This window comes from Phyllostomus discolor, chromosome 12 (assembly GCF_004126475.2).
Source record: "Phyllostomus discolor isolate MPI-MPIP mPhyDis1 chromosome 12, mPhyDis1.pri.v3, whole genome shotgun sequence".
NCBI classification, from domain to species: domain Eukaryota; kingdom Metazoa; phylum Chordata; class Mammalia; order Chiroptera; family Phyllostomidae; genus Phyllostomus; species Phyllostomus discolor.
Window position 1 is genome coordinate 52,617,796 of NC_040914.2, and position 25,913 is coordinate 52,643,708.

At 59.2% G+C, this 25,913-nt stretch overlaps 1 protein-coding gene across 2 annotated transcripts; it reads right to left on the reverse strand.

Moving 5' to 3' along the window:
- Window positions 1-665: 665 nt before the first annotated feature.
- LOC114488177 (liver carboxylesterase 1-like) lies at window positions 666-25,227 on the reverse strand. Of its 2 annotated transcripts, XM_036011853.1 has the most exons (15): window positions 25,055-25,227; window positions 20,788-20,992; window positions 19,323-19,467; window positions 17,887-18,020; window positions 15,527-15,680; window positions 13,992-14,096; window positions 12,030-12,134; window positions 10,690-10,728; window positions 8,662-8,667; window positions 8,040-8,174; window positions 6,681-6,761; window positions 6,290-6,437; window positions 3,026-3,157; window positions 1,273-1,345; window positions 666-1,026 (listed from the first exon to the last, which is right to left on the reverse strand). In XM_036011853.1, the coding sequence occupies exons 1-15, from the start codon at window positions 25,143-25,145 to the stop codon at window positions 843-845; spliced, it is 1,737 nt and encodes a 578-aa protein (XP_035867746.1). In that variant the 5' UTR covers window positions 25,146-25,227; the 3' UTR covers window positions 666-842. The 2 variants fall into 2 exon arrangements, with proteins under 2 accessions (XP_035867746.1, XP_028357640.2); XM_028501839.2 differs by lacking the exon at window positions 8,662-8,667 and having other exon boundaries at window positions 8,040-8,180.
- Window positions 25,228-25,913: the final 686 nt, after the last annotated feature.

Below are 25,913 nucleotides of genomic sequence, written 5' to 3' on the forward strand. Positions count from 1 at the left end.
GCCTGTGTGTGATGGGCGCCAGCCAGGGGAGAGTTCTCGAAGGGCGTCACCCTCTCGCCCACCCCTCTGCTCAAGTCGCAGCCTGCCAGGGCTGCCAGAATGAGGGGAGACGTGCGTTTGAACCAGCTGGTTTCATGCCCTGCAGCTGGGGTGGTGAGGAGCAGCTGTGGGCGGATGTGAGGGGCAGGCGGCAGAGAGGGTGGCCACAGGTCAGCAGCTCTCCTGCACGGAGGGGTCCGTCGGGGGTGGCCTGGCGATACGAAAGAGAAACCCCCATCCTAGGGGAGAGGGGGCCCCAGGTTGGCTCCGGCACTTGGGACAGTAACTTCAGGGTGACTCGGAGCCAGGTCCTCGTGGTCCCTGTGCCCGTCCCTGGTGCCCTTCCAGCCTGCATCCCTAGGGGGACACTGCCAACCCTCGGCTCCTGTCCCCGACAGGCTCACGGCTCCCGCACGGACCGGTGCCATCCCTCCACGGGCACCTGAGGCTCTCTGCCTGCAGGAGGGCTTCCTCCGTGAGGCAGGGCCGCGGGGCCGGGAAGAGACGCCCTTGAGGAATGGCAGTGTGCGGGTGCCGACCACCCACCAGAGGCACTTCCTGCCCGTGGCGCCGCCCCCCCGCCCCCCGAGGACAAGTTAGTCTCCAGCTCAAGACGCACACACTGACTTGGTCACGGAAAGAACGTTCTTTCCAAAGTTGAAGCCGCGGGTACAGAAGCCCCCCCCCCGTGGCCCCTGCCCACTCCCACCAGACAGTACGCCACCTCTGGGGCCCACGGACGCCTTCCGGCAGACTTAGCCTCAGTCCCCCAGGTCTCTGAGGCCGGCGGCGGGGCCTCCCGCTCACAGCTCCACGTGGTCTGTCTTGGGTGGTTTCTTGGCTGCGTCCTTGGCAAAGAGCTCGGTCCAGAAAGCCACTTTCTCATCTTTCGGCTTGTGGGCCGCCCGGGTGACGACGCCAATCTGCAGGTACCCTTCCCTCTGGTCGTACTCGGGCCAGTGGGGCAGCCCCTCCCCGTTGGGGTTCCTGGGACAGAAAAGGTCAAACAGAAACGCCCCAAGCTCCTCTCAGAGGTTTGCTGGGCCCCCCAACCCCCAGGTTCATCTCCCCCAGAAGGCTCAGGGGAGCCATCTCCTGGGCAGCCTGGCCCTTTGCGGCCAGCTCTCGTGTCAGAGGTCTCCGCCAGGAGCTGGACCTCCAGCCAGTGCTGGGAGCTCGCCCTCCCACCACACACGCCCTGGCCCGCCCCAGCCCTGCCCCGTTTTTGCTCACCCATCCCGGGCGAAGTTGGCCCAGAATCTCATCACCATCCTGCTGAGCTGGACCTCCTCCGCCGAGGCCCCCTCTGGAGGAAGGAGGAGGAAAGGCTTCGTCACCCAAAGAGGGTTCGTGGGCCAACGGCAGCCACGCCACTCACGGGCTCGTTCACAGTCCAGGGTCTGAGCCCTTCCTGCAGATCCGCTGGGCCAAAAGCTGCACACCCAAGATTGCTCTGCCCAGCAAAGCTCTCATTTGGAATGGAAGGGCAGATACAGTGCTTCCCAGACAAGGTCAAGTCAGAGGGGTTCATCATCGCCCAGCCCTTGTTTTACGAAATGTCAGAGGGACTTACCTAAGAAAGAAGATAAGAAAAGAAGATTAAAAAAGCATGTATAGGAAAATGATAGCAAACTCACAATCATTAACAACCACACCTAAAACAGAATCAAAGGAAACTAAGCAAACAGCTAGAACAGGAACAGATCCACAGAAATGGAGATCACATGGAGGGTTAGCAACAGGGCAGTGGGAGGAGGAGACGGGGGAAAAGGTACGGAGGAAAAGTAGCATGGATGGTAGGTAGAAAATAGACAGGGGGAGGGCAGGAATAGTATGGGAAATGTAGAAGCCAAAGGACTTATGACGCATGGACATGAACTGAAGAGGGGAATGTGGGTGGGAGAGGGTGTGCAGGGTGGAGGGGAGAGAAGGGGGAAAATGGGACAACTGTAATAGCATAACCAATAAAATATATTAAAAAAAATAAAGAAGGCCTGGGTAACTGTTGTGCACCTCCAGCTGGAGGCCAAGGGCTGCAGCCCTCGCACAGGCCAGCGGCTTGGTTCCGCGCCCGCCTGCCCTGCCCTCCTCCGGGTCGCCGTGCCACACCCCAGGGTTTCCGCCGCCCACCTCCTCCCAGGATTGTCCTTCCCTGGGTGTGTCCTCAACCCCTGTCACCACCCACACTGTCATGGGACCTAAAAAGTAACAATGACCTTACAGAGTGATCCACTCAGGGCATGGCCCTGGCGTGTCCCAGCACCCTTGAGGTGGGTCACACACAAGTCGCCTGCAACTGCTGGTGGATAAGGCGTGGGAGGCGCCTGTGAAAGGTCGTGTTTAACATCTCATATTCCTAAATCCGGGTGCGGCATGAATAACGCCCCTGTTTTATTGCACAATTGTTTAAGACAAAATCACAGGCGTGCAACTCTGGAATAGAACAATATCACACCCAAGCACACCACGTGACATTTTAGGTGAAATGTTCAAATTAAAACTATAAATGATGACACCCATATTATTACCCTGCCAACCACACTCTGGTAGGCGTTACTCCTGCCGGACCCTGTATATTAAATCTTTAAAACATCTGACTTTTAGGTGACAGAGAGCTGGCTGGGCGGGTGGACGGGGCACAGATGTGAGCCCTGGTGCGTGGGTAACACCAATCCCAGCCCCACTCTCACACTCGTTCTGCTGTCCTCCTGCGGGTGGGAAGTGGCAGGTGACCTACCAGCCCTTGAGCAGGGCCCCGTCTCACTGACACCCAAGTCTGGAGTCTCAGAATGACCAGGAATAAGGGCACACGCATGCACATGCTCCATCACACATGTCAGAGCAGGAGAAAGGTGGGACATTTGGGGTTCAGCCCGTTATGGGGCATTTGGGAAACTGAGGCCTGGAGGGAAGGAGCAACTTGCCCAGGGCCACGAGCCACGCCTCGGGCCCCGGTCCCCCGAATCCAATCATGCAGGGCCATCACCTTTTAAAAACGGGGCCCCGAAGACGGAGAAGATCTCATCCCCGTGGTCTGCGGTCACCGTCTTGGGCCTCATGTCAGAGGAGAAGCTTGGGCGGTGCTGGAACTCGTACATGTAGGTGGGGGCTCCGGCATCTGCGGAGACAGGGTCGACGGGCAGGTCACCTCGCCAGGCGCACTCCCGGCGGGTCCCGAGGTCTCCGGGGTCTGTGTGCGCTCGGGGTCACTGGCTCCTGAGCACGGAACAAGCACGTTAACGGGGCAGCCGTCTATTGTGAGTCCCGGCTGAGTATGGACGGTGCCCCCGCTCACGAAGTCTCAGCGCAACACAGAGCGGAGTTTCTGGAGAGGTCCGTGAGTTGATTAAGGCTGCACAGTGGGTGCAGGCGGGACATATCTGAGGCAGGTGCTAGTTGAATGAATGAGTGACTTAATGAGTGAATGAACGAATGTTGAAACCTTGGGGAAATCCATTTGTAATAACTGTCCTCACAGGAGCATTGAGCCCACCCACACGAACCCCTCCGCCTTCCCATGTGTTCACACAAGAGCATCCGCACACGCACAGGTCACAGTGCCTCACTGACAACAGACGGCCTTTCCTTCCTTTGAAGTATGCCTGCAGCCCCAGGGTACCCCTCGGGGACAGTAAAAACTTGGAAAATGCTGAGAAAAGGAAAATGAACCAAAAAATCACTTATCCCACCACTCAGAGAGACCACTGTTAGCGTTTGAGCACGCATCTCCTCTATTGAAATCCAGTTGGGATGATACTGGATATGTAATCTTGTAATGACTATAATCATTTCTTAGAGCACTCAATATCCATCCACAAAATTATCCTGGATCCCAGCTGGAGGGGGTAGAATCATTTACTTAATTGCCTCCCTTGTCCTCATCATTGCCCCCTCAGTGTAGCAAGAAGTGTCGTCTGGAAGAAGCAATCCTTCTTGGTCCCATAATCTCCTTGTTAAACAGCTTCCTCAGGGTCAAGTTTAACCTTGCCTCTGCCACTCAGCAGTTTTAGGAAGGAGCTCAGTCCCTGGTTCTGTGGACTGGGCACCAGCCTGCGAACCAAAAGGTGGTCAGTTCGATTCCCAGTCAGGGCACGTGCCTGGGTTCGGGGCCAGGTCCCCAGTAGGGGGCGTGCGAGAGGCAACTGATCGATGTTTCTCTCCCTCTTCCTCCCTTCCTTCCCCTCTCTCTGAAAATAAAGAAAATCTTGTAAAAAAAAAAAAAAAGAAAGGAACTCAGGACCCAACCATAAAGGAAAGAACTTTTGCGAATGAGAGAATTTATTTTTGGCCGCCCCAGTACGAGTCCTACGGGGAAGCCGGTGCCGCGCCGGGGGACAGCTGGGAACAGGAAGAGGAGCAGAGGGCAGGGGAGAGGCAGGAACCAGAACCCACACATCGTGATGCCACGGTGTTCTTTCCGGGGGCGCGAAGGGGCTTAAAAATGGGCACCACTCTTCTCATTGTTTTACCCCTGGCAGGTCACGTGAGAGACTTAAGACATCCCTGTCTGACACGCTGGGGACCAGCGTCACCCCCTGTGGCCCAGGTTAGTTCACCGAGTCACTGACAACCGGTCCTCGGAGGGCAGCAGGGACCCGGAGAGAGGTTTATGCATGTTCGGCAAAGGTTGTTTTTTGTTTGTTTGTTTGTTTTGTAGCATCAAAATAAAAGCAAGCAGCCTAAGTATCCGAGGCAGAAACACTAAATTGTAATCCATGAAAAATGGAGGTTTTCGTGACTTTTATTCTCACTGAGGAAGTGCCTGCAACCCGGCCTTCTAGGAGCACACACAACATGAAATTAATGTTCAAGTGACAGGTAAGACGTGAAAAGGCTGTGGAAGAAAATACTGAAAATCTACAGCAGATACTTGCAGGGGAAGGAATTATGAGTGCTGTCTAGTCTCTGCTTTCTATGCTCCCGTGTTTTCAAAACTTTTTACAACGGAAAGGTACCAATTTTAAATTCAGAAAATTTTTTTTTATCAAAAGAGGATGAGACAAATACAAAATGAAAGTGTAACACTGCTCCAAGCCTGTGTAGTCCTGGCCAACACCTCCCTCTAAACTTACAGTCAAGAGAGACCAGACGAACGGCGCACAGGTCCAGCCGGGCCCAGCAAATGGTGTGGAAGGGGACACGGCCATTCGACCCAGAACGGGAGGCAAGGCCAGTTCATGAGAGAACAGATTCGCCCCTTCCTCAGGGCCCTGGGGAGGAGGAGGCAGTAGCCAGGGCATAGGTCACTGCGCCCAGTGCTTGGAAGCACGGCTCCTTTCTACCACTCGTACGGAGGTGGGAGCCCCCGGCACCGGGAGAGAGAGAAGCAGGGCCGCAGCACCGTTTGGGGGCTTGCAGACGCGGCGCTGGGCAGGGCGGGCCCCTGGAAGAGGACGGACCCCAAAGGTCACCTCCTCTGCAGCTGAGCTCATCCATCCTAGCCTTCAGGCCCCGCCCACACAGCCCAGGGTGGCTGTGGGAAGGTCCCTCGCTAAAGCCAGCCCCGGACATGGGCATTCCCTGGACCACCTGACGCCCCACACCTGCCGCTGCTCACCCCTTCTGCCTTGCTGGGTCCCACACAACGCTCCTGGTCCCATGCTCGGTCTCCCTCTTTCGCCAGCTCGACTGGTCAATGACCCGGTTCACACTCGGCTCTGACCTTGGAGACCTTGCAAGACACATCTTCCAAGACTAGCCCTCTGGCCCCACAGACCCCTGGACTCCGGGTGGGGAGCCCCAGGCGCAGAGGCTGTCGGTGGGACTCCAGGCCCTGCGTCTGGGCAGGCCAGCCTCCTTCACCCGCCGCGGCTGCAGCCCTCTGCCTGGGTCTTCGGCCGGCAGAGACCACTCTTGAGGACCCGGGAGCAGCCCTGAACCGAGGACTCAGGCCGCTGGTCACCAGGGCAGCCCTGAGACCTGCCCCCTGCTGGATCCCCAGGGCGCCATGCTCCAGGGGTCCACGGTGGGCACTGGCTTCAGCGTGCAGGGCAACGGCCCCCCTCCGCCCACCTCACCTCTCCGCTCCTCCACTGGTGGCTTCGGGGCCCCCTGCAAACACGCTGGTTGAATCTGGGGCCTTTACTCCGAGTCTGCTTCTGGCAGAAACCAAGCTAGGACAGTGCCCTGCCCCCCAGGGCCGACCTTCAGCAGTTCGCACATCTGTGTCTGGGGGGGGGGGGGCCCGGGCGGGGGAGGAGCAGGACACACAGCGAAGGGCTGGGGCTGGGGTCCCTTCCCTGGGACTCACCTCTGTTGTGACGGGCCACAGTCACAGCCGGGACAACAAATAGCACGTCTCCCAACAAATCCAAGAACAGGTCTTTCTTTCTGACGGGGTCGTCTGTCCCTCCTAAATACTTCTCTGTGGCCACCGCAGTCAGCTCCTCAGAGATGCCCTGAAGGGGGTCCACAGTGAAAGTGACCACCACTTCCCAGCAAGTGGCTCGGCCCCTGCAGCCAGCAAGGAAGGCTCATGTCCTTGTGTTCAGGATGGGCCCGCCCGTCCCCTCCCCCAGCGGCAGGGGGAAGCCCTCGGGCCCCAGTCTTCTCTCTGCCACTCCACGGCTCAGTGATGGGGGCGATCAGCCCCCCGCCCGCCTGGGGTCCCAGCTAGTTTCCGGGGTGCCCTGGACACTTACAGCAAAGGGGTAGGACTTCCACAGGAGCGACGTGGCCGTCTCCTGGTCCAGCCTGCCTTCAGAGATCGGGAAATCCATCAACTGTTAAAACAATGGTGAGGCCTCTGTGAACCGCTGGGGTCAACAGGAAGAACCAAACTAATGGACCGACCAACCAAAGCAACGCAGGCTGGAGGACTTGGCACGTCTCCACGGGCAGGGACCCCACAAACACTCCGCCGGCCCCTGATGCCCCAGGAAGCCCCAGGTCCTGCTGGCCCGGCTTTGGTCCCTCAGTGTAACCTCTGGAACCTTTCTCGGGCGAGCACTGCAGGAGAACTCTGCTCGCGAGGACCCACCCGAACCTCCTCCCCACTGAGACCCCTGGCCAAACCCCACACGGCTCCAGGCAGTGGGGCTGGGCCCCCGGGACGGCTCTCTGCTGCCAGGAGAATCTACTGTTCGTTCCGCAGAGAGCCCCGTGATAGGCACAGAGGTCCCTGATGCCCCTCTTAGAGCTGTTTGCAGTCATGAACCCCGCTCTGCCCTTGCAGGTGTAAATCTGCGACCCAGACTGTTTGCTCGGGGACGGGGGAGCCTCCTGTCTGCAGGGCAGACACTCCGGGGATGAGTCGTGCCCTCTGCCCCGGTCCCTGTGGGCGGAGAACCGCCTGACATCGGTGGGCGCCCGCCTGGCCGCCACCTGCACGACGCAGCCTCCTGACCCGCGCCCAGGAGGTAAGGGCCACCCAGCAAACCCAGGCGGGCGGGTCACAGGGACAACCCCTGCACGTCCAGCCTTGAAGTGGCTCCGCCTGTTGTTTCACAGTCTGGGTGGAGTTCGCGGGGGTCTTCTCCCTGAGGCCGGGGTGTGACTAGTGTCCGGCTTTATGTGGACGGGAAGGCAAGTCCTTCCTGACTTTCGGGAGTCAGCTTCACCGCGAGGGGAAGCCAGCTCCCCTGAATCTTCCCAGGTGACCGAGAGCCCACGTGGGGGTTCGTGCAGACCCTGGGAAGTCCAGGGGCAGAGGCTGCGGGGCCCTGGGCCTCACTCCCCTTACTCCCAAGCTCCACCCCGCCAACCGCCCCCACCCCCCGGCCTCGGTTTCCTGATCTGCACAGTAAGTCTCTCCAAAGGCCCTCCCAGCACCTACACATCAGGGTTCTTGGATTGGGGACAATCAGAGAGTTTGGGAGAGGGGTCCCCTAGACTTCACCACCCAGGAGCCAGCTGGACCACCCCGAGGTTTCCATGGAAATGTCAACCTGTGGGAAGGAGACAGCTGCCCGGGTCCCAGGCGGAGTCTGGAGAAGGAGGAGGTCCCGAGCCCCGAGGTCATGATGGGTGCGGAGGGGTGGGAGGGGCCCAGGTGCACTCACCATCGGAAGGATCCAGCCACACTCCTGCTGGTTGAACCCAACTATGTACGGGACGCGGTTGAACAGCTTCTGGGCCAGAAGCTCCTCGGGCATCTTGGGCAGCAGCACGCCGTCCACCACCGTGGGCAGGAAGGGGTATTTCTGGGGAAGAGGACAGAGGAGTGTTCGCACGGCCCCTGTCCGGGCCACCCCGTGTCCGGGTCCTCCTCTCGGCCCATCTGAGCACCGCACCCCTGTGCGCTGCGGGCAGCGGCCACAGAGCTCCGGGTCCTAAGAAGGGAGTGAACCTTCAGACCCCAGAGGGCAGAGCTGGTGAGGGACTGCTGTGGGCAGGTGATGGGGCAATCCCTCTCAAACTGAAATATATAAAATATTAATATTTGTATGTTATATAAGTTACACAAATTTACATAAATTATGAACATATATGTTACATACACATTTGCATCGGAAGTGTATGTGCACCTGTATGCAGCCCTCCCCACTGCCAGCCCCCATTATTCTAGTGGGTTCATTCCACACAGCCGCCGGGGGCTCCGAGTCGGCCAGCCCCGCCGCCGCTCCCGGACGGGATAGGGGGTCGCTGCCTGCTCGCCTCTGCTCACAAACGTGGCCTGGAAACCTGGCTCTGCCGCTGCCTACTGGTAACTTGGGAACGTGCTTGCACCTGCGGGTGCCTCAGTGTGCCTCATCTGTGAGGTGGGTTGCAGGGTTAAGTGACTGCACAGGCACGAAGGGCTCAGCTCGGTTCTTGGGACACGGGAAGGGCTGGATCAGCAGCGCACACGCTCACGGGCAGGGTCCTGACGGGCCCCGCACAAGAACAGCGGCCCTGTGTGTCCTGCTTTGCTGCCTGCCGGCAGGCGGGCATGCACAGGCCCCAGCACTTGGGCCCCGGCGGCCCCCAGGACCAGGTCTGTTGCTCAAGGGCCCATGACGAGGGCCAGTGCTGGCAGCCTGCCGAGGTTCTGCCACACGTGCCTGACCCAGGAGGACACGGGCCCGGTCTCAGTCCAAGGCAAGTAAGAAGGGGCGATGGAGAAGGACGTGGGGGCCGCCGCTGCCCCCCTGAGGCGCTGCGGGAGCCGGTGAGTGGAACAGTGCTTTCTGGAAGGAAGACACGGGCAGACCGGCGGAAGCCGGACCTCTGGGGCAGGTGGAAGAAGAAATGGGGCGGGCATCTGCAAACAGCGGGAACTGCAGGGGCAAAGGGACCTCCAGCCCCCAGAGTCCTGGGCCTGGAGGGCTGCCGGGGGGCACAGGCCAGGGAGAAGTCGGGGAGGCGGCCGTTTCCCACGAGGGCTGGCCCACAGCAGGCGCGCCCATTCCTGCCTAAGGAGTAAGCCCGCCGAGACGCATTCACTCCCTCCTCGCGGCAAAGAAGGGGTGGGTACCCAGACCCCGCGGGTCCCCCGGCTGCTGCGGGAGGCACAGCAGCGGGGAGGTGGGAGGGGGAGCAGAGGGGAAGGGGGTCCAAGTCCAGGAGATACCACCAGGGCCCGTCTGATCTGGGCGGCACGGGGACCTCCCGGCTGGTGTCCCTGTGTCCTCCCTGTCCTGTCCTTACTGTCCGCTTCCACTTAGCAGTCAGAGAGCCCCTTTGTTAAATTGAAGGCCACGTCACCCCTCTGTTCCAAACCCCCCCAAGATGCCCCACCTCCCTTGGAATCAGAGTCGGAGCCCTGTGAGCGACCACCCCCCAGCTTCCCTGCCCTTTAGCCTCAGCCCGCTCCCTCCCCTCGCTGCCTCCACTCCAGCCACACTGGCCTCCTGCCGCAGGGCCTTTGCAGCGGCTGTTCCCTCTGCCTCCGCTTTTCCCTGCCCTCCTCCAGCTCCCCCGGCCCCTTCTCCCTGAGTCATTCCCAGGCCTGGCTACGTGAACTTAAATCGCTGGCAAACGCTCTCCCTATTTCCCACGCTCTTTTTCTCCGCATCTCGAACCACCCACAGACACCCTGCCCAGTGTTTGGAGTCGTGTGCCCTCCCCTCCCTCCCAGAGGGCATGTCCCCTGCTCAAAACTCCGGTCCTGGCACACCAGTGAGCACCAGTGAAACCTTTGCTGAGGGACTGAGTAAGTGTCATTTACGCCTCCAGACAACGTCTTCTAAGGGAAGTGCTCCTGTCCCCAAGGAGAAAGGAGTAAGATGGAGCAGAGGTCAGGCCACTGAAACCTGGCAAACTCTTGGGAGGTGGGAGGGGAGGAGGGAGGAGGGGGCGGAGGGGGGTGCTGCAGGAGTTCCCTGAGTGGCTGGGGGAGGGCGGCGTCCTCAGGACCGAGTCCTGACCCCATCCCGCTGACCCTGCAAACAGCACAGCCCATGTGGTCAGTCTGCCCACAGCCCCTCCAGAGAGGCTCCGGAGGACCCCATGTCCCCTGGCCCAGCCTCCCTGCGGTGGGAGTGTCTGGTCCAGCCCTGCTCCCTGGGGTCACTGTTGGGAGGGAGGAGGACTGGGAGTCACGGGGGGCGGGGCTGCAGCCCAACCTGGGGTCCTCTGGACTGGGCTCCCCAGGTGAGGCACCACCCCCACTGGGGCCTCAGCAATACAAACTCAAGCAGTGCCCGTGAGTCCACGTGAACAATTCCCGTATTATCTTTAACTGGAGCTTCGAGATTTAAAACCAGCAAGCGAGAAACCAAGGGTCCTTACCTCTCTGGGGTCTCCAAGGAAATCAAGACTGATAAATTTCTGTGAACACAAAGGCAGAGGAGGCAGGTGAGAAGGCTTCCTGGGAGAGAAGCCAATCTTTGTTGCCTGTGTGCCCCAAGTGTCGGGTTCTCCGCCCGAGCCACCCCGGCAGGCCCCAGAGGAAGGCGGTGGGGCGCTGGCTCCGCGGCCCTGGGCGCAGTGTTCTCGGGGTGTCTGCCTGCTGCAGCTTTCTTGCGGTGACCCATGCCACAGCTATCCACCAAGCCTCAGATGTCACCTTCTCTGTGACGCGTCCCTGCTGACTGGGTGGTCCTCTTCTCTGTACTCCCGCCACACTGGTGGGTGGGTGGGTGGGTGGGTGGGTCTGGTCAGTACCTGGAGCATGTGGTACTGGGTGGTTGAGTGGATAGATGGGTGATGACCAGCATATGTCTGATGGATGATTCATTCACTCTAGCGGGATGCATAATGCTGTGGAGATGTGTGGTGGCTGGGTGATGCATGAATGATGGATGATAAACAAATGCAAGTTAGGGACAGGTTCCTATTAGAACAATGAAAGGATATGGATGAATCGGATATATTTGTGGGTGGATAGACAGATAACACGATGAGGAGTGGGTGTGTGGGTGGCTGCACGATGGATGCATGGTTATCCTAGAATTGCAGCTGAGGCGGGAGCTCAGAAAGTCTAGAAAATTGGGCCACCACTAGGGTATCACTGATCAGTTCTAAATTAGCCAAGATAAATTGTGACCACCTTTCTGAAAATCTTTGTTCTTAATACCCCCATTCCCCAAATTCAGGATGGTAGTTACCTCTGGGAATAGATAATGTTTAATTTCTTAAAAATATCTCTGAAAACAAAGTGTCCCAGGTTCGATTCCCAGCCAGGGTACATTCCTGGGTTGCAGGCCATAACCCCCAGCAACCGCACATTGATGTTTCTCTCTCTCTCTCTCTATCTCCCTACCTTCCCTCTCTAAAAATAAAAAATAAATAAAATATTTATAAAAAAAAAATTAAAAAAAATTAAAAAAAAATATCTCTGAAAACAAGAATGGCAAAATAGTAAATTTTGACAGAGCCGGAGGATTATGACACTTTTGATTATCGTGTTAGTTTTGGTCCTTGCTAACATTTGCCACATTCCATAAAAATAAAAGAAGAAAAAAGAAGTTCCCCCTCAGACGGAGAGGTGAGCCACTCCTGACAGACGACGATTCACTGTTCTGTCTCCAGGAGGTTTTCTGGGGCAAACAGGCAGCTGTGATGGTGGGCCTGGGGCCAAGGTCACGGGGCAGGGGGACTCGCGTGGCCAGGGGCCCGGAGGCACCTACCATTTTCAGCGTCACCTCCAAGAGCTCGTCCTCAGACTTCTGGCGCAGGCAGTGCACCATGGCGGCCGAGGTGGTGGTTTTGCACCCGGCGAAGACGGCGATTTGCTGCGGAGATCACAGGCGACGGCGGAACTCAAGAGCCTTGCCCCTGCCGCCAGTCAGCAGTGTTCCACCCCAAGCTCAGCCCCGCTCTCTGGAGGCAGCAGGGGCGGCGGGAGAGTCTCTGTCCCTGCAGGTGTGGTCCCGGTTCTCACGCTTGCGCCAACTCCACAACCTCCGCCTCAGTTACCTTGTCTCTCTTAAAGTGGGCGGACTGATCTCAGAGCTGAATGTCTAAAGAAGGAATCCCGAATCCCAGTGTCTGGGCTCAAACCTCGGGTCATCCTCTTACTGGCAGTGGGCCCCTCAAAAGCACTGCAAAGCGGGGCCAGAGGAGAGGTTGAAATAGAGAGAGGAAGGCAGGCCCCCCAAGGCGGGGGGGGGGTGGAGAGAGTGCCCGGGCACCCCAGAGCCTAGCAGAGCACTGGAACAGAATCAGTACTCAGGAGAGGGAGGCAGGGGGACTTGTTTGGCCAGGGGCACCGGAGAGTGGTGGGAGAGAAATACATTAAGGAGGGAGCGAACGAGAGCAAGAATAAGAGTCTTAAGTCCCCTTCATTTTGCCAATGTCTAGTTCCTATTGGGCAGTGAAATTCAGCCCCATCTCTGCCACCCGTGTCTTTAAATAAATCCTCCCTTTCTGGACTTTAAAGCCTGGTCAAGTGGATTTCCCTTGTTCACAATCAAAGAGCTCTGAAAACCGTTCTCAGAATTCTCTGTGCCTTCATTTCCTCCCTCCTGCTTACCAGCCCCTGGAAGTCTGGCGTTGCCCCACCACTGCAGGAAACCACCCTGGCAGCCCCACTGAAATGCTCCCCAGCCCGAAGCCAGGGGGCACTGGTCAGCAGAGTGCCCCAAGCCCCGCCCCCAAGCCCCACCCATGCCCCGCCCCCTGGTTCTCTCTCCCTCGGATTCCTAACAGTCAGGATCCCAGGGACAAAGTCCTCCCCAGGGTCCGGTGCTGCATAGCCCCTGCCAGCGACCTCGGCCTCAGCTCACTCAAAGTTCCCTCTGCTCTATCTGGTCCAGCTGAATCCGCCTGACTCACTCCCTCTCCCTCAAGACCCTTCCTCCTGCCACAGGACATTTGCACACGTTGTCCCTGCTTCCTAGAACACGCTTCCCTCACCAAGTGAACTGCTGCTCACCCTTGTGATCCCCACTTGCTGATCCCTTTCTTCAGGACGCCTTTCCCGATAGCGCCCCCTGCCTGCTGGACTAAGCACGCAGAACGGAGCATATGACATTAAGTACCTCTGCTGATTGCGCACAGCAGTTGATATAACTGTGTGATTACCTATTATAATCTTTAATCTGTCTCCTGCGTTACAAGGGAACCCTCATAGGGCTGCTGGATGTCTGGCTTTACTAAAATTGTTTGTTGAGTGAGCAAACAAATCGACAAATAAATTCTCCAGACACCTGCCCCAGTCACAAGGCTCCCTGGGGGAACCACTCAAGACCCACAGACTGTGTGCAGGGCGTCACCAGAATGCAGGTCCCCAGAGAGACGAGACCCTAGGGCAGTCCACTCGCGGCTCCGGGCCAGCACCCCACCTAGGCACACACTGTGGGGAGCGGGGTCAGCGAACAGTGACTGTGTTGGCAATGTAGAGTCCAGAGTCGTGAACTTGAATCCCGGCTCTGCCCCATCACTTGCTGACCTCCTCAAGCTGCTGCTGCTCTCCGGCCCAGTTTGCTCAGCAGTGAAGGGGCCGGGGGAGAGGGAAAGGGGTTTCCTCCAGTATCTGCTCGGCCACTCTGTGCTTCTCTGAGTGTGTGGCTGGGCCCCAGCCATGGAGGCTCCGGAGGACCCCCGGAGAGCAGAGCAGGGGGGCAAGGGCTGTCCGGTGGGGGACCTACCTGCGCTGCGGCCTTCGAGTCTGCCCTGACCAAGCCACAGGTGAGTGCCACACCGCTCTCGGAGATGGCCCGGTGGAACAGGCCCTTGGCTAGGGGAGACAACACCTGCGGGGAGGGGGGAGCGGGAGAGTGTTTAGGCTCATGGGGAGGGGGTCTCCGAGAGCTTCCCCAGCTCGGACCCGGCCCATTCCCCTGGATTCAGGGGACTTGGTAGGTCCCCGAGTGGCCTGTCTTGGCCTGTTCCTCAGACTGACCCAGGGCCCAGCTTCTCCAGGAAAAACTCAGTGAAAAGCCAAGGGCACAGAGTGGGGAGCAGAGGAGGAAGCGTGTGGTGAGCCTGGGCTGCAACAACCAGTAGCCCCTGAGAGACAGTTCGGCGAGTCCCAGCGACTCTGCACAGACACAGTCCCGAGTCCCCGTTCCCGGGACTGAGCGCTCGCCCCGGCGGAACGACCACGGGGCCCACGGTGGTCCCCGGGAGCGCTATCGCTGCTAGACGGGGAAGTGGGGCGGTGCCCCCGGCTCCCCAAGGACGGTTTTGGGTGAATCAGCTATTTTCAATTCTTACCACGGAATACCATGCAACTACAAAAAATAAAGTGATGGGAGAGTACTTAATGGTTCGGGAAATGTTCGTGTTGTATTTGTAATGTTAAGGACGCGTTTTTGTTTAAAAAATCGTAGATATATGACAGACAGATGGACGGACAGATGACAGGGCGAGCCTCGGAAAAAGGTGGAAGAATAAGGGTCCCCATGTCCGAGGTGACCGTCCCGGGTAATGGGGCGGTGGGTGACACCTTTTTCTTCTCTGGGCGTATCTGTGCTTTTTCTTTCTCCCCACTTTACAGACCACCGCACGCCTCCCCTGGGCGTGTAACTACGTAAACAAGCAAGCGGCAGCCGGAGGGGCTCCTGGCAGCTCCCAGCCGCTCCTGACCTGGTTGTCCACCTGACTGGCTTCCCCCCCAGCAGGCTCCCCGCTGGTCTGTGTCCCTTGTCCCCTGTCCCGTCCCTACCCCTACCCACCTTCCCTTCCACTCCTCCCTCTCACCTGCCCCCCACCCCCGCCCCCTCCCTCTGACAGAGACAGCTGTGCTCCTCCTCGGGTGTGGACACGTCACCTCCGAGCCTGTCCTCACAGCTCCCGTCCTCTTGGCGAGGAGATCTGGCTTTCAGCCAGATGAGGACACTCTGCCCAGTTCTTGTGGATGCCCCCTCTTCTTCACGATGTATGCCCCCACACCCCCCAGAGAAGTGAGGTGAGCCCTAATGAGCAAACGAGAGAGTGCCACCAAGGCAGAAGAGGAGGAATGTTGCGGGCTGGGGCTGTGGGTTAGTATGGCCTCAGGGCGCTGCTGCTCCCCAAGTTTCCTGGGGGCCAAGGAGAGCTGGGCCATTAGCTCTCCACCATTCGATTCTGTGCATAGCCGGCAGCCTGGAGCCTGGGTCTTGTCTCTGAAGCTGCCTACGGCTAGACTGCCTGGTTTCCGAGGGGCCCCATCAGCAGCCACAGCAGGGCTGGGAACACTTACAAGGACAGAGACACTTTCGCCTCCCGCGGACTCCCCAAAGATGGTCACAGAGCCCGGGTCCCCTCCGAAGCTGGCGATGTTCTCCTGGACCCAGCGCAGGGCGGCCACCTGGTCCAAGTGGCCCCAGTTCCCCCGGCTGTGCTCGTCCCCTGTGCTGTGGGAGAGAGAGCGGTGCGGGTGGGAGCCCGCCATGGCGCAGGGCTCTCGGGGCCACGGGTGGGGCTGGGGGCTCTGGGCAAGACTTTGGGAGCAAGTCCAGGCTTCCAGAGCCCCGATGCGGAGGTTTTCACCCGCCTCCTGTTCCTGCGGCATCGCTGTCCTTAGGGCTCTGTGCTCGTTCACCTGGAGTCTACCTATTGAGCGTCTCCTACGTGCCAGGCACTGTCCTAAGGCCGGAAGCACGTCTGAGAACAGAACCGGCCAAATCTCTAACTACACAGAGCTCACATTACAGATCATGAACAAATGAGTAGAAAAGTATAGAATCTAGCACCAGGTAGTTAAAAGGCTTTCAGGAAAAATAAAGCAGGGTGAGGGAACAGGCAGGGGCGGGGCAGGGGGGTCCTGTGTCTGACCCGGTGTCCAGGGAAGGCCTCGCTGAGGCGGCAGCATTCAAGCGGGGATCTGAGGGAGTGAGCACATGAGCTTGCAAACAGGCAAAGAAGGGGATGCCGGGCGACAGGACAGCAGGGGCAAAGGCCCCGGGTCCAGTGAACGAGAGCGGGGGTGTACAGCCTGCAGCTGGAGGGGGCCCTGCGGGCCCCGGTGAGGGCTTCCGCGTCACCGCCAGTAACTCGGGGAGCCCGGGGGCGACAAGGTTCTGCTGGTCTTAAATGGTCACTCTGGCCACTGGGTGGGTCACACTGTGTGGGTCAGACACAGTATAAAAGGAAGAGGTTATGACAGTAATCCAGGCGACACACGAGCCAGGGAGCTTTGATTAGGGCAGGTGCGGGGGAGGAGGTGAGAAGTGGCTGGATTCTGAACATATTTTAAAGGCAGAGCCAAGAGGACGGACGTGCAGCCCAAGCGGGCGTGGGCGTGAGAAACAGGGGAGAGCGCAGCAAGGCGGGGAGGGCCACGGGGGTGGGGAGAGTCAAGTGCTAAGTTTGTCCAAGTCGGGTGTGCCGTGCCCTTCAGACATCCGGAAGGCAGGTAACTGTGTGCACCTGAGTCTCAGAGAAGAGGCTGGGGCCACCGGCAGGGAGCTGGGAAAGGGCCCCCCAGCCTGGGGTCACTCAGAGACAAGTGGAGACCAGAGGCCTGACCACGGGGAGGGGCGGGGGCCACTGAAGGGGCCCCGGCAGGAGCGGCCCCTGAGGCAGCAGGTGGCCGGGGCCAAGAGAAGGAAGCGTTTCAAAGAGGTGGGAGGGGTCACGTGTGCGTGCCACCGAGGTCGGGCCGAGAGCTGGTGGGTCCTGGTGACCTCGGCCAGGACAGTCCAGCGGCGTGGTGTGGCGTGGCCAGAGTGGACGCCTGGCTGGTGTGGGGAGAGGAGAGACTGGGAGGGGAGGAAGCGTGGTGAGCCGACGGAGTGGTCTCAGGTAATAGAGAGCGGGGACACGGGCTGGGGGCAGGGAGAAGCCAGGAGTCCGATGACATCGATGCCCCTGGGACGGCCTCACCTGCACGGCCGACCTTCCTCCAGCCCCGTGGGTCTCTCCGGTGAGAACCCACCCACCTCCGGTGCTCCCGTCCACCCGCCATCTCAGGGCAGGAGGTCCCAGGGCCCGGGCATTTTAGAAAGCCCCCCGGGAACTGTGTCCTAAGGGCACCTGTGCCCTGTCTCTGGGCTCTAGCCTCGACTCCCACATGGGGCGAAGGCAGAAGGAGATGGGGCGAGGGACGCCCATCCCCTCCTGGGAGGCTGGTCCCTGGGGTCAGGGGCTCCGGCAGCCTCCCGGCTCTAGCCGCAGGCCCCATCTGCCACAAGCACCCCCTGACGCCCGCCCTGAGTCTGCCCCTCCCTACTTTCCCACGAGAGGGACGGCGTTTGGACGGCTGCGCCAACGGCTGTGCCACTGTCATTTCAGGGGCCTGCGATGGGCTGTGGCAGCACAGGTGAGAAGGAGACGAGCGATTTGGAGGAGGTGACGTTTGTGTTGGGCTTTACAGGATGAATAGGAGTTCGTCGCGTAGCAGAGGCCTTCCAGGCACAGGCAACAGCACAGGCCAAAGCTCAGACTCAAGGGGACCAGTGTGACTGGGAAATGGTAGGTAGAGCCTACCATCATGAAGGGATTTGGATGGCTTACTAGGAAACTCACCAAAGCTCTCCTTAAGGGCTGACATGACAGAACTGGGTCCTAGCACCCTCCCTCTGAGGGCCGATGTGCAGCAAGGAGAGCCCGGTGTCTTACCTGAAGAACCCCCAGATGCCCAGGCGGTACTGGATGGTCACCACCACCACATTCTCCTGGGCGGAGAGGACCAGCCCATCGTAGGTGGATGCCCCTCCTAACAGCAGAGCACCTCCGTGGATCCACACCATCACCTGGATGGGGAGGAAGCCATCACGCTGGTTGTTCAAAGCAGAGCTGGGAAGGACCTGGAGAGCTTTTATGGTCTGGCCACTTACCTCTCGCCCGTGACGCAGGTGGGCTGTGCCCCAAAGTGCATAAGCCCCTGGCAAAGTTGGAGCAGGCCGTCGCTCACCTCCCTGCCCTCCTGGCTGGGGCCCGGCCATCCCCAGCTCAACGCACCCTGGCGGCCCCTGCTTGCTCCTCCAGCCCTGGGACCACCTCCCCTCGAGGCTCTTCACGCTGAAAACACCATCATGGGAGCAGCCAAGGCCAAGGGTGTCATCTCCTCCCTGACACTCCCATCACCCTCATGCCCGGACCTCTCCCCCAGGCTCCGCACACTCTGCCGGCAGCCTAGGGATTTCGGCCTCACTTGTTATCTCTCGTGCAGAGAGATGAACTTCTCTCGTGCGTGTGAGTGACCATCTCGAGAAGCATACGTGCCCTTGATGGCATCTCTTCCTAATATCCCTTCCCTCTCCCTCCTCTGGATCCCCAAATCCCACCCATCCTCCACAGCACAGTCTAAAAGTCACCTCCTCCAAGAAGTCTTCAGTCATTTCACACATGTGCTCTTAAAATCTAGAGAATTCTAACAACAACAATTGAGGGTGAGCGTGGACACAATAATATCTAATGAATGGCTCTTGCATTTAAACAGCTCACTTTGCAGGGAGGTGAGCGTGGCTAAAAGAATAACATTGTACTTATTTTGTTAGTGGAAAAATAAAAGAACTTTTCATAAGAACCCCATGGCCAAGCTCTAAGCACTTTACGATAAACCCTCCCGCACACCACTGCCATCCCGTTTAACAGACAAGAAGACTGAGGCACTTCACCTGTCCATGGTCACACAGCTAATAAGTGGCACAAGCAGGACTTGAACCCACGCATTCTGGCTCCAGAGTCCATACGTTGAGCTGCTCAGCATGCTGCAGCCAATGGACATGGTGCAGTAGGAGGGCTCTTAGCTTAAGAACAAGATCTTTGCTTCCCCTCTAACTAACAGGGCAAGGGCACTCGCCCCGTGTGCTGCGCCAGGCACTGAGACCAGGCCTGATGCTCATTACTGAGTCCTCGTACGCCTTGAGTCCTGTTTTGCGGTAACGGTCTCTCCGCTAGTAAAAGGCAGAACCAGGACCTCACCCAGGCCCTGCAGTGCCAGAGCCTGTGTCCGCAAGTGAAGGCTCTGCTGCCGCTGGGTTCCCCGGGCCCCCGCTCCTCCTGCATCTCCGATCCCAGAAGGGCCGCCAGCGCTGGAACCGGCCACTTACCGGCAGCCTGCTTTTCTTCGTCAGGTCGGCGGGAGTGTAAACGTTCAGGTAAAGGCAGTCTTCAGAAAACTTGAGAGGGATGCTCTCCTTGCGGTTGGTAAAGAGCTCTGAGAGCACCTGGCCTTCCACTGGGTCTTGGGAGCACCTGGGGTGGGGGCAGGCAGGAGACGACCTGAGGCCCAGCCAGAGCTGAGCACGGAGCCGTCCCCTGAACTCAGGCCAGGCCTGGGACTGGGACTGGGAGCTCCAGGCCTGTGCACAGTGCTGCTTACCAGGGCGAAGGCACTGGGGTGGGCGTGGCCAACTGAGGGGGGTGGGGCTGGGTGCCTCCTCCCACAATCCCCCCAATCCCACCCACCCCGGCCAGGGCCTCACTAAAGCCTCCCAGAACCAAGCACACTGAGGAGGCCTGGCCTCTCTCCTGGCCCTCAGGACCCCTGGTGTGCTGTGTCAAGAACAGGAGGCTACCCAGCCCACGGCTGCCCTGGATGCGGCCTGGCTCTCCACTGGGCTCCCACTGGGGGTACAGGGCAACCATGTTCCTGCGCCAGGTAACCCAGGTTGTCTAGGCCACAGGAGACTGCTGGGAACCATGAGAAGTCACTCAAATGGCAACAGGCATTTGGGGCCCCTGACCAATTGGGGTGAGGACCTGGTGGGGTGGCATCAGGAGAATTGCCTCAGCCACCGAGGTGCAGGGTGACTTTGGGCAAGCTCCCTCCCTGCTCTGGGCCCCAGTCGGCCATGTCCAAGCAGGGGCTGTGATTTCTGGAAGGGTCTGCCACCCAGACATGCTGGGGTTCTGGCATCCCCCCGCCCACCCACCCCAGGTGAGCGCTGCTGCTCACCCTGATGACAGCCTGTGAGGAGCCAGCAGAGACTGTGATTGGTGACGTTGACTGAGTCCCCGCCCCAGTGTGGGCCAGGCACGAAGTGGCCCTTGGGACTAGGTAGCTAGACACACCTGGGAACTGAGAACCCGCCGGTCAACACCCCAAAGCACTCCCCCCAGACACCGCCTGGCCCTCCCCGCTCCCCCAAACACGGCAACGTTCAAGACAGGAGAATAAACAGAAGCCTGCTTCTCGTCCCCATCACCCACTCAGCTGTCATTGTTTTCCCCACAGCACTTTTTACATTCTGACCTATCACATAAGTAACTTGCGCGTTCTTTCTGAACTCTCTCCCTGCTGGAACGGAAGCCCCAGGAAGGCTCCCCAGGACACGTGTGTGTTTCCTTCACTGACGGGGCCCAGCCACCCAGAACGTGCCAGGCACACAGTAGGTGCTCCATAAATACTTGTGGACCAAAGGGCTCTAGAATGCCCTGGCAGCTCTGGAATGTGTTCAAGGACAGACGGTATCTCAAGGATACGGAGCGACGGGAAACCACGCAGAGGCTGGCCTCGGTGCCCTGCTGCGGCCCTCCGAGGCCAGCGTCCCGCCAGAAGGTGCCCGCACTCACATCGGAGGGTAAGAGGTGGCGTTCTTCACGAAGGTCCACGGCTCTGCAGGCTGCGGAGGGGCGAACCTCAGGGGTCCCAGAGGAGGCTTGGCGAAAGGGACGCCCAGGAAAACGGCCACCGGCGCTGGGGACCCGTCTAAGCTGACGTACGTCCCCAGGACTTTGCCCTGCACGGTGTCCACCACGGGCGGCGAAGGCGGGTGCCCTGTGCACATTGGGAAGAAAAGAGGACGCAGCAGTGGTGAGAGGTCTGAGCTGCATTCCAGGCGGGTCTGGGCACTCGTGACCCTGAATAAGTCACCTCTGCTCTTGGGTCCCAGTTTCTTCTTATGTAAGAAGGAGGTGAGGTGGCCGCCCTTCCTCACACACTGGCTCCTCCGAAGGAGCACCTGGGAACAGAGGTGTACCGGCACCAAGCAAAACACAAAAGCAAGGAGAGCTGCTGTGTGTGGGCAAGACACGCGGTTTCCACACTTAGGAGCCTGCGGAAACAGGCATCCACTAGGGAGCGGGCGCCGAGCTGCACGCTGGGTGAACGGGTGGACGAGGGGCAGCCCCCTTCTCAGAAGTCTGGGCCTTGGAGAAAGAATGAGCCACAAACACACTTGACCCTACTGCTGGGAAGAAGGGAGAAAGTGGCCCGTGTCCTGAGGGAGGTGTCACTGAGGAGTTCCAGGAGTGGAGGCACTGTGGGGGCGGTGACTGTGCACTGGGACTTGCAGGAGGGGAGCGCTGGAACAGGGTCGTCGGACCGGGGGTACGGAGATGTAGGGCGGAGATGAGACTGTGCCGAGGCCAGGCTCTGAGACACCACGGTGCAGGACCTGCCCGAGGAAGAGAGAATGACCCCACGGGCTGGAGGGACCTGTGGAGTGTCTGTGAGAGCCTCGGTGCTAGGCCTGGGGTTCGAGATTCTTCTGGTGACTCTGAGCAGGGGCCCCGAGAAGAGACGGGGGTCAGACCCCTAGCTGCTCTGCCCCACAGGAGCAGACGGCTCTTCCTTACCAAGCCGATCTCTCCTCCCAGCAGCTCCCCTGTGGGCCCTGGCTGTACCCACCACGGACCCTCCTGAACTTTCAGACGCTCGACCGCGCCCACCCTCGCACCTCCGTGGCCCGCCCTCGGCGGCCTGGGTTTGCTTCCGCACCCCCCTCCAGAAATGACTTCCAGCCTCGCATCCTCCCAAGTGCGCCCCTCAGACACGGATGAAAGGCCAGTGTCTCTCAAAGTGTGCGGCCAGGACAAAAAAGAACAATTCAGAGTTGGCCTGCCAGAAGTCCACCCCGTGACACTAGAGACACTACATGCGGAAGCAGGTTACAGAACAGCGTCCCAGTCTCACGTTATCCGTAGCCGACCCCATACTGTGGCCACAAGGGTTGTTCTTTGCTGTGGCTGCTAATTATTGGGAGCAGCGAGGTGCGCTTCCTCGGAAGCCTGTCCATCAAGATATCAAAGGGTGGTGTCTTGGCAGCTTTCCGAGTTTTCAGCACTGAACACAGATTCCTTTGTACAATTCGGAGGGTTTTCTTCTGAATCAATACAGCGATGTGGATCGGGAATTTTGAAGGAGGGCTTGGTCCCCGATCCCAGGTGGGAGACTCAGAAGACAAAGCAGAAGATCCAACAGCTGAGCCGTGACACCTCGTTCTGTCTCAGACCTGGCCGGCGCGGTGTCAGTGAACTATTAGGGTAAGAAGGCGCCCCAGGAAGTGGGCCCTTTGAGGCTGGAGGAGGCTAGGGAAGGAGGCAGAGCCAGCTACCCGAAGGTGAAGGTGTTCACGTGGATGGCCATGGCGTCATCGGAGACAAGGGAAGAGAGAAGCCACTGAAGTGGAGAGAGGAGGGGGAGGGGCAGAGCAGGCCCAGGGCGAGCTGCCACGAGACTGGGGGCTGCCTGGGCAGAGGCGGGGAGGAGAGCACCTTGTCAGGGGCGGGGCTGAAAGAGAACCAAGGGCTTCAGATTAAGAAAGGAGGGTGAAGTCTGAGCAGGAACCAGGCCCAATGAAAGCCTGGCCTTCAGGGCGTCGGTAATAACCTCCAAGAGATACGAAGTCCCAGCAGCCCAGCTGGCAAGGGCGACGAGGTGGGTGTTGGGATTAGGAGACCCACACATGTCACAACAGTGGCCCCGGCAGTCACCGCTCAGGGCGTAGGTGACGTCTATATGGTGAGCACTTCATATGGGCCAGGTGTGCCTCCGGGTCACTGGGTCTTCCCAAGAGCCTGCTTGGCAGGCATTCACACACCCATTTTACAGAGGAGGAGACTGAGGGAATCGAGGCAGCCAGCACAGTTTCTAAAGAGGGTGACGGTGGCCTCGCCAGGGTGTAGCCAGCAGCCAGGGGCTGTTCCCCTCCTAATTTGGCTCCTTTCTGACTCTGCGCTCACACTCAGTTCCAGCCCCCACCATCCAGAGTGCACCCCACCAGACAGAGGCTGAAACCCAGGTGGCGCTGGGCTGTCAGGGCACCGACGGCCACCGATCCGTGGGTTCAGGAGCGGGAGATTGTGGCACTGCGCAGAACCCTTCTTTTCCTTACTCCGGCTTCTATTTATTTATCTCCCCTTTGGTTCAGACTGGCCTCACTGAGCTCCCTCAGCCACCCACACCTCTCTCTCTGTTGCTTAACCATCAGGCCCTCAGGTCCACGAGGTTCTGGTCTGCAACCAGCAGTCTAAGGAGCAAGCCCCTCGGTCAGCTGCCTGCTGAGACAGAGCTCCCAGTCAGACGAAACGTGGCGTGTTGGCCCCGGCCGTGCTGTAGCTGAGGACCCAGGACAGCAGAAGGACCCCCCGGAACACACCCCTGTGAAATCGGACAGGCGGCCATCGGGACCAGACACAATGGTCAGTCACCCCCTACCCTGGCACCAGCCAACCAGTGGAGACCACGGCCCTTCCTCTGTTAGTCACCGTGACTAAGGATTTGGTTTTTCCCTACAGAACCCATCCCCTGGAAGCTGTAGAGGAGCCTGGCCTTTCAGCCTGAGCTACCTGTCCCTATGCACACGGCACCCTCTCGGCCATAAACCCTGACTTCCTGGGCTGCAGACTCGTGCCTTCCTGGGCGTTGATGCGCACAGGCGGCAGACGCCTTCTGCCCCGTCTCCACAGTGCAGGGCAAGGGAAGGCAGTTAGTTCCTCACCCAAGTGTCCGGGTAACTAAGAGGAGCAGCATTCCCACAGCCCTGGAGATGCGGGATAAGTAGTGCTCTCACAGCCTTGAGACCGGGTCCGATAAACTATTCCCGTAACAGGAAGTGAGCTTGCAGGCGCAGAACCATGCTATGTTATACCGTTTCTGGCATCTTGCTGGCTTTGTCCCCCTCTAGTGCTCAAACAGGTAGGGACTCCCTGCTGGGGGGCAATGATGAGAGACACGCAAGGGGACAGGTGCCGGGATGGGCGCCACACGGGGGAGCAGGGGCCCTGACATGAGACCCGCACACAGACACACAGCTGGCAGCGTGGGTGGCTCACCCACTTGTGAACAAAGGCGTGCCAGACATCCCACCGGCTCCGTGGATATTTTCCCCGAAGACCACGGGCCTGCCAGGCCTTGAAGGGTGGCAACACAAACAGATTCTGGCCCGAAGCGCCTCCCCCCTCCCTCTGCTTCCTCGTGTGGCCCCCCGCCCTCCTCTTGGGAACTGGCAGTAACAGTTTCTTCAGTTTACAGGATGTCCCGATCGGCTGGCCTTCCACGCATTTTCTATTAACACCCTCCTCTTTAAAACACCCCCTTGATTGATGGGCTCTGCTGTCGCGCTTCCCTCAGCCCAGGCACTGTGCTCTTTACATAAAACCCAGCCAGTTCCGTCCTCGCCGCAGCTCCACGAGGGAGGCACCCCGTTGCCGCCCACTTGGGACAGGGGGACACCAGGCTCAGAGGGTGAAGCACCTCGCCCAGGGACGCACTGAGCTAGTGAGTGCTGAGCTGGGATTGGAACCCATGCCCTCCGAGGCGATAGTAATATTCTGCTGAGTCACTCTCTGGGCTTTGGCCACGTCTGGGCTAAGCATCAAGGGGGAGATCAACGGAGCTCCCACAGGGCTTGGTGGGAGAGGCGTGCGGAGCGCGGGGGTCCCTGTGCGCGCAGCACGCGTAGCTGTGGCCTCCAGGGCTCACCACCCCTGGGTCTCCCAGGACTCGGGGCGGCTGGGCTAGCACTGCAGCCGTCACACCTCTGCCCTGTACGCGTCTCCCCTCACCACCTGACGTGGTGGATGTGCTCCCCTCCATTTGTATTTCGGGAGGACTCACCCCAAGCTGTGGAAGGGGCGAGGGAGCCCAAGACCAGGGCGAAAAACCACATCGTGGAAGGACAGCAGCTCCCGGGCCTGCAGGTCTTCATGTGACTCCAACGGACTGTGTCCTCAGCTCTCCACAGCCCCAACGCTGGCCACTCCTCCACCTGCCCCCTGCCTAATCAAAAGCAACCTCCTTTTCCAAACTGAACTCCTTGGGCCCTCTAGGCCATGCCCACTCTGAGTTGCCTATCTCACCCACTCAGCGGGGACAGAGCTCTCAGATTACCGGATGTCAAACAACTTGTTATGTAAGGCCTCTCCCTGGGGGACTTCAACCTTAGCTGCCGTGAACTTCCCAAAGCAGACACTAACCTGTGGACATGGGGAAGCTTTGGTCTGAGGACCTCAGGAAAAGCCCAAAAACTTTCTGAGCAACTCCCAGCCCCATAGCTGCTCGATTAGGGAATTTAGGACAAGTCCCTTAGCGTCCCTGATGGGGGGGTGTGGCTTTCTGGCAGCATTAGAGGCAGTCCCCGGAGTGACTGCTTCCATAGAGACTGACCTGGGCTGGCGTTCCTCCCTCTCACCTAGGAAAACACAGGGGTCATAAGGAGCACGCCGATCCAAGGCGCCCGAATCTCTGTCCACGTGGGGCAGTCCGGGTTGTCTTCTAAGCAAAGAGGCTGTTTTGTTTCGCACACAGACACACACTGGCCTTTGCAACCTGGGAATACAGACCTGGCTGTTAGCTTAGGGAGACCGCAGGATGCTGTCTCAGCAAAAAGTGGAACGTGAGGATGCATTACCCCTCCAGTCTCACTGTCAGTCATGCCTGCTTGGGACACCAGTCCATGTCACAAACGGAAGCAGCC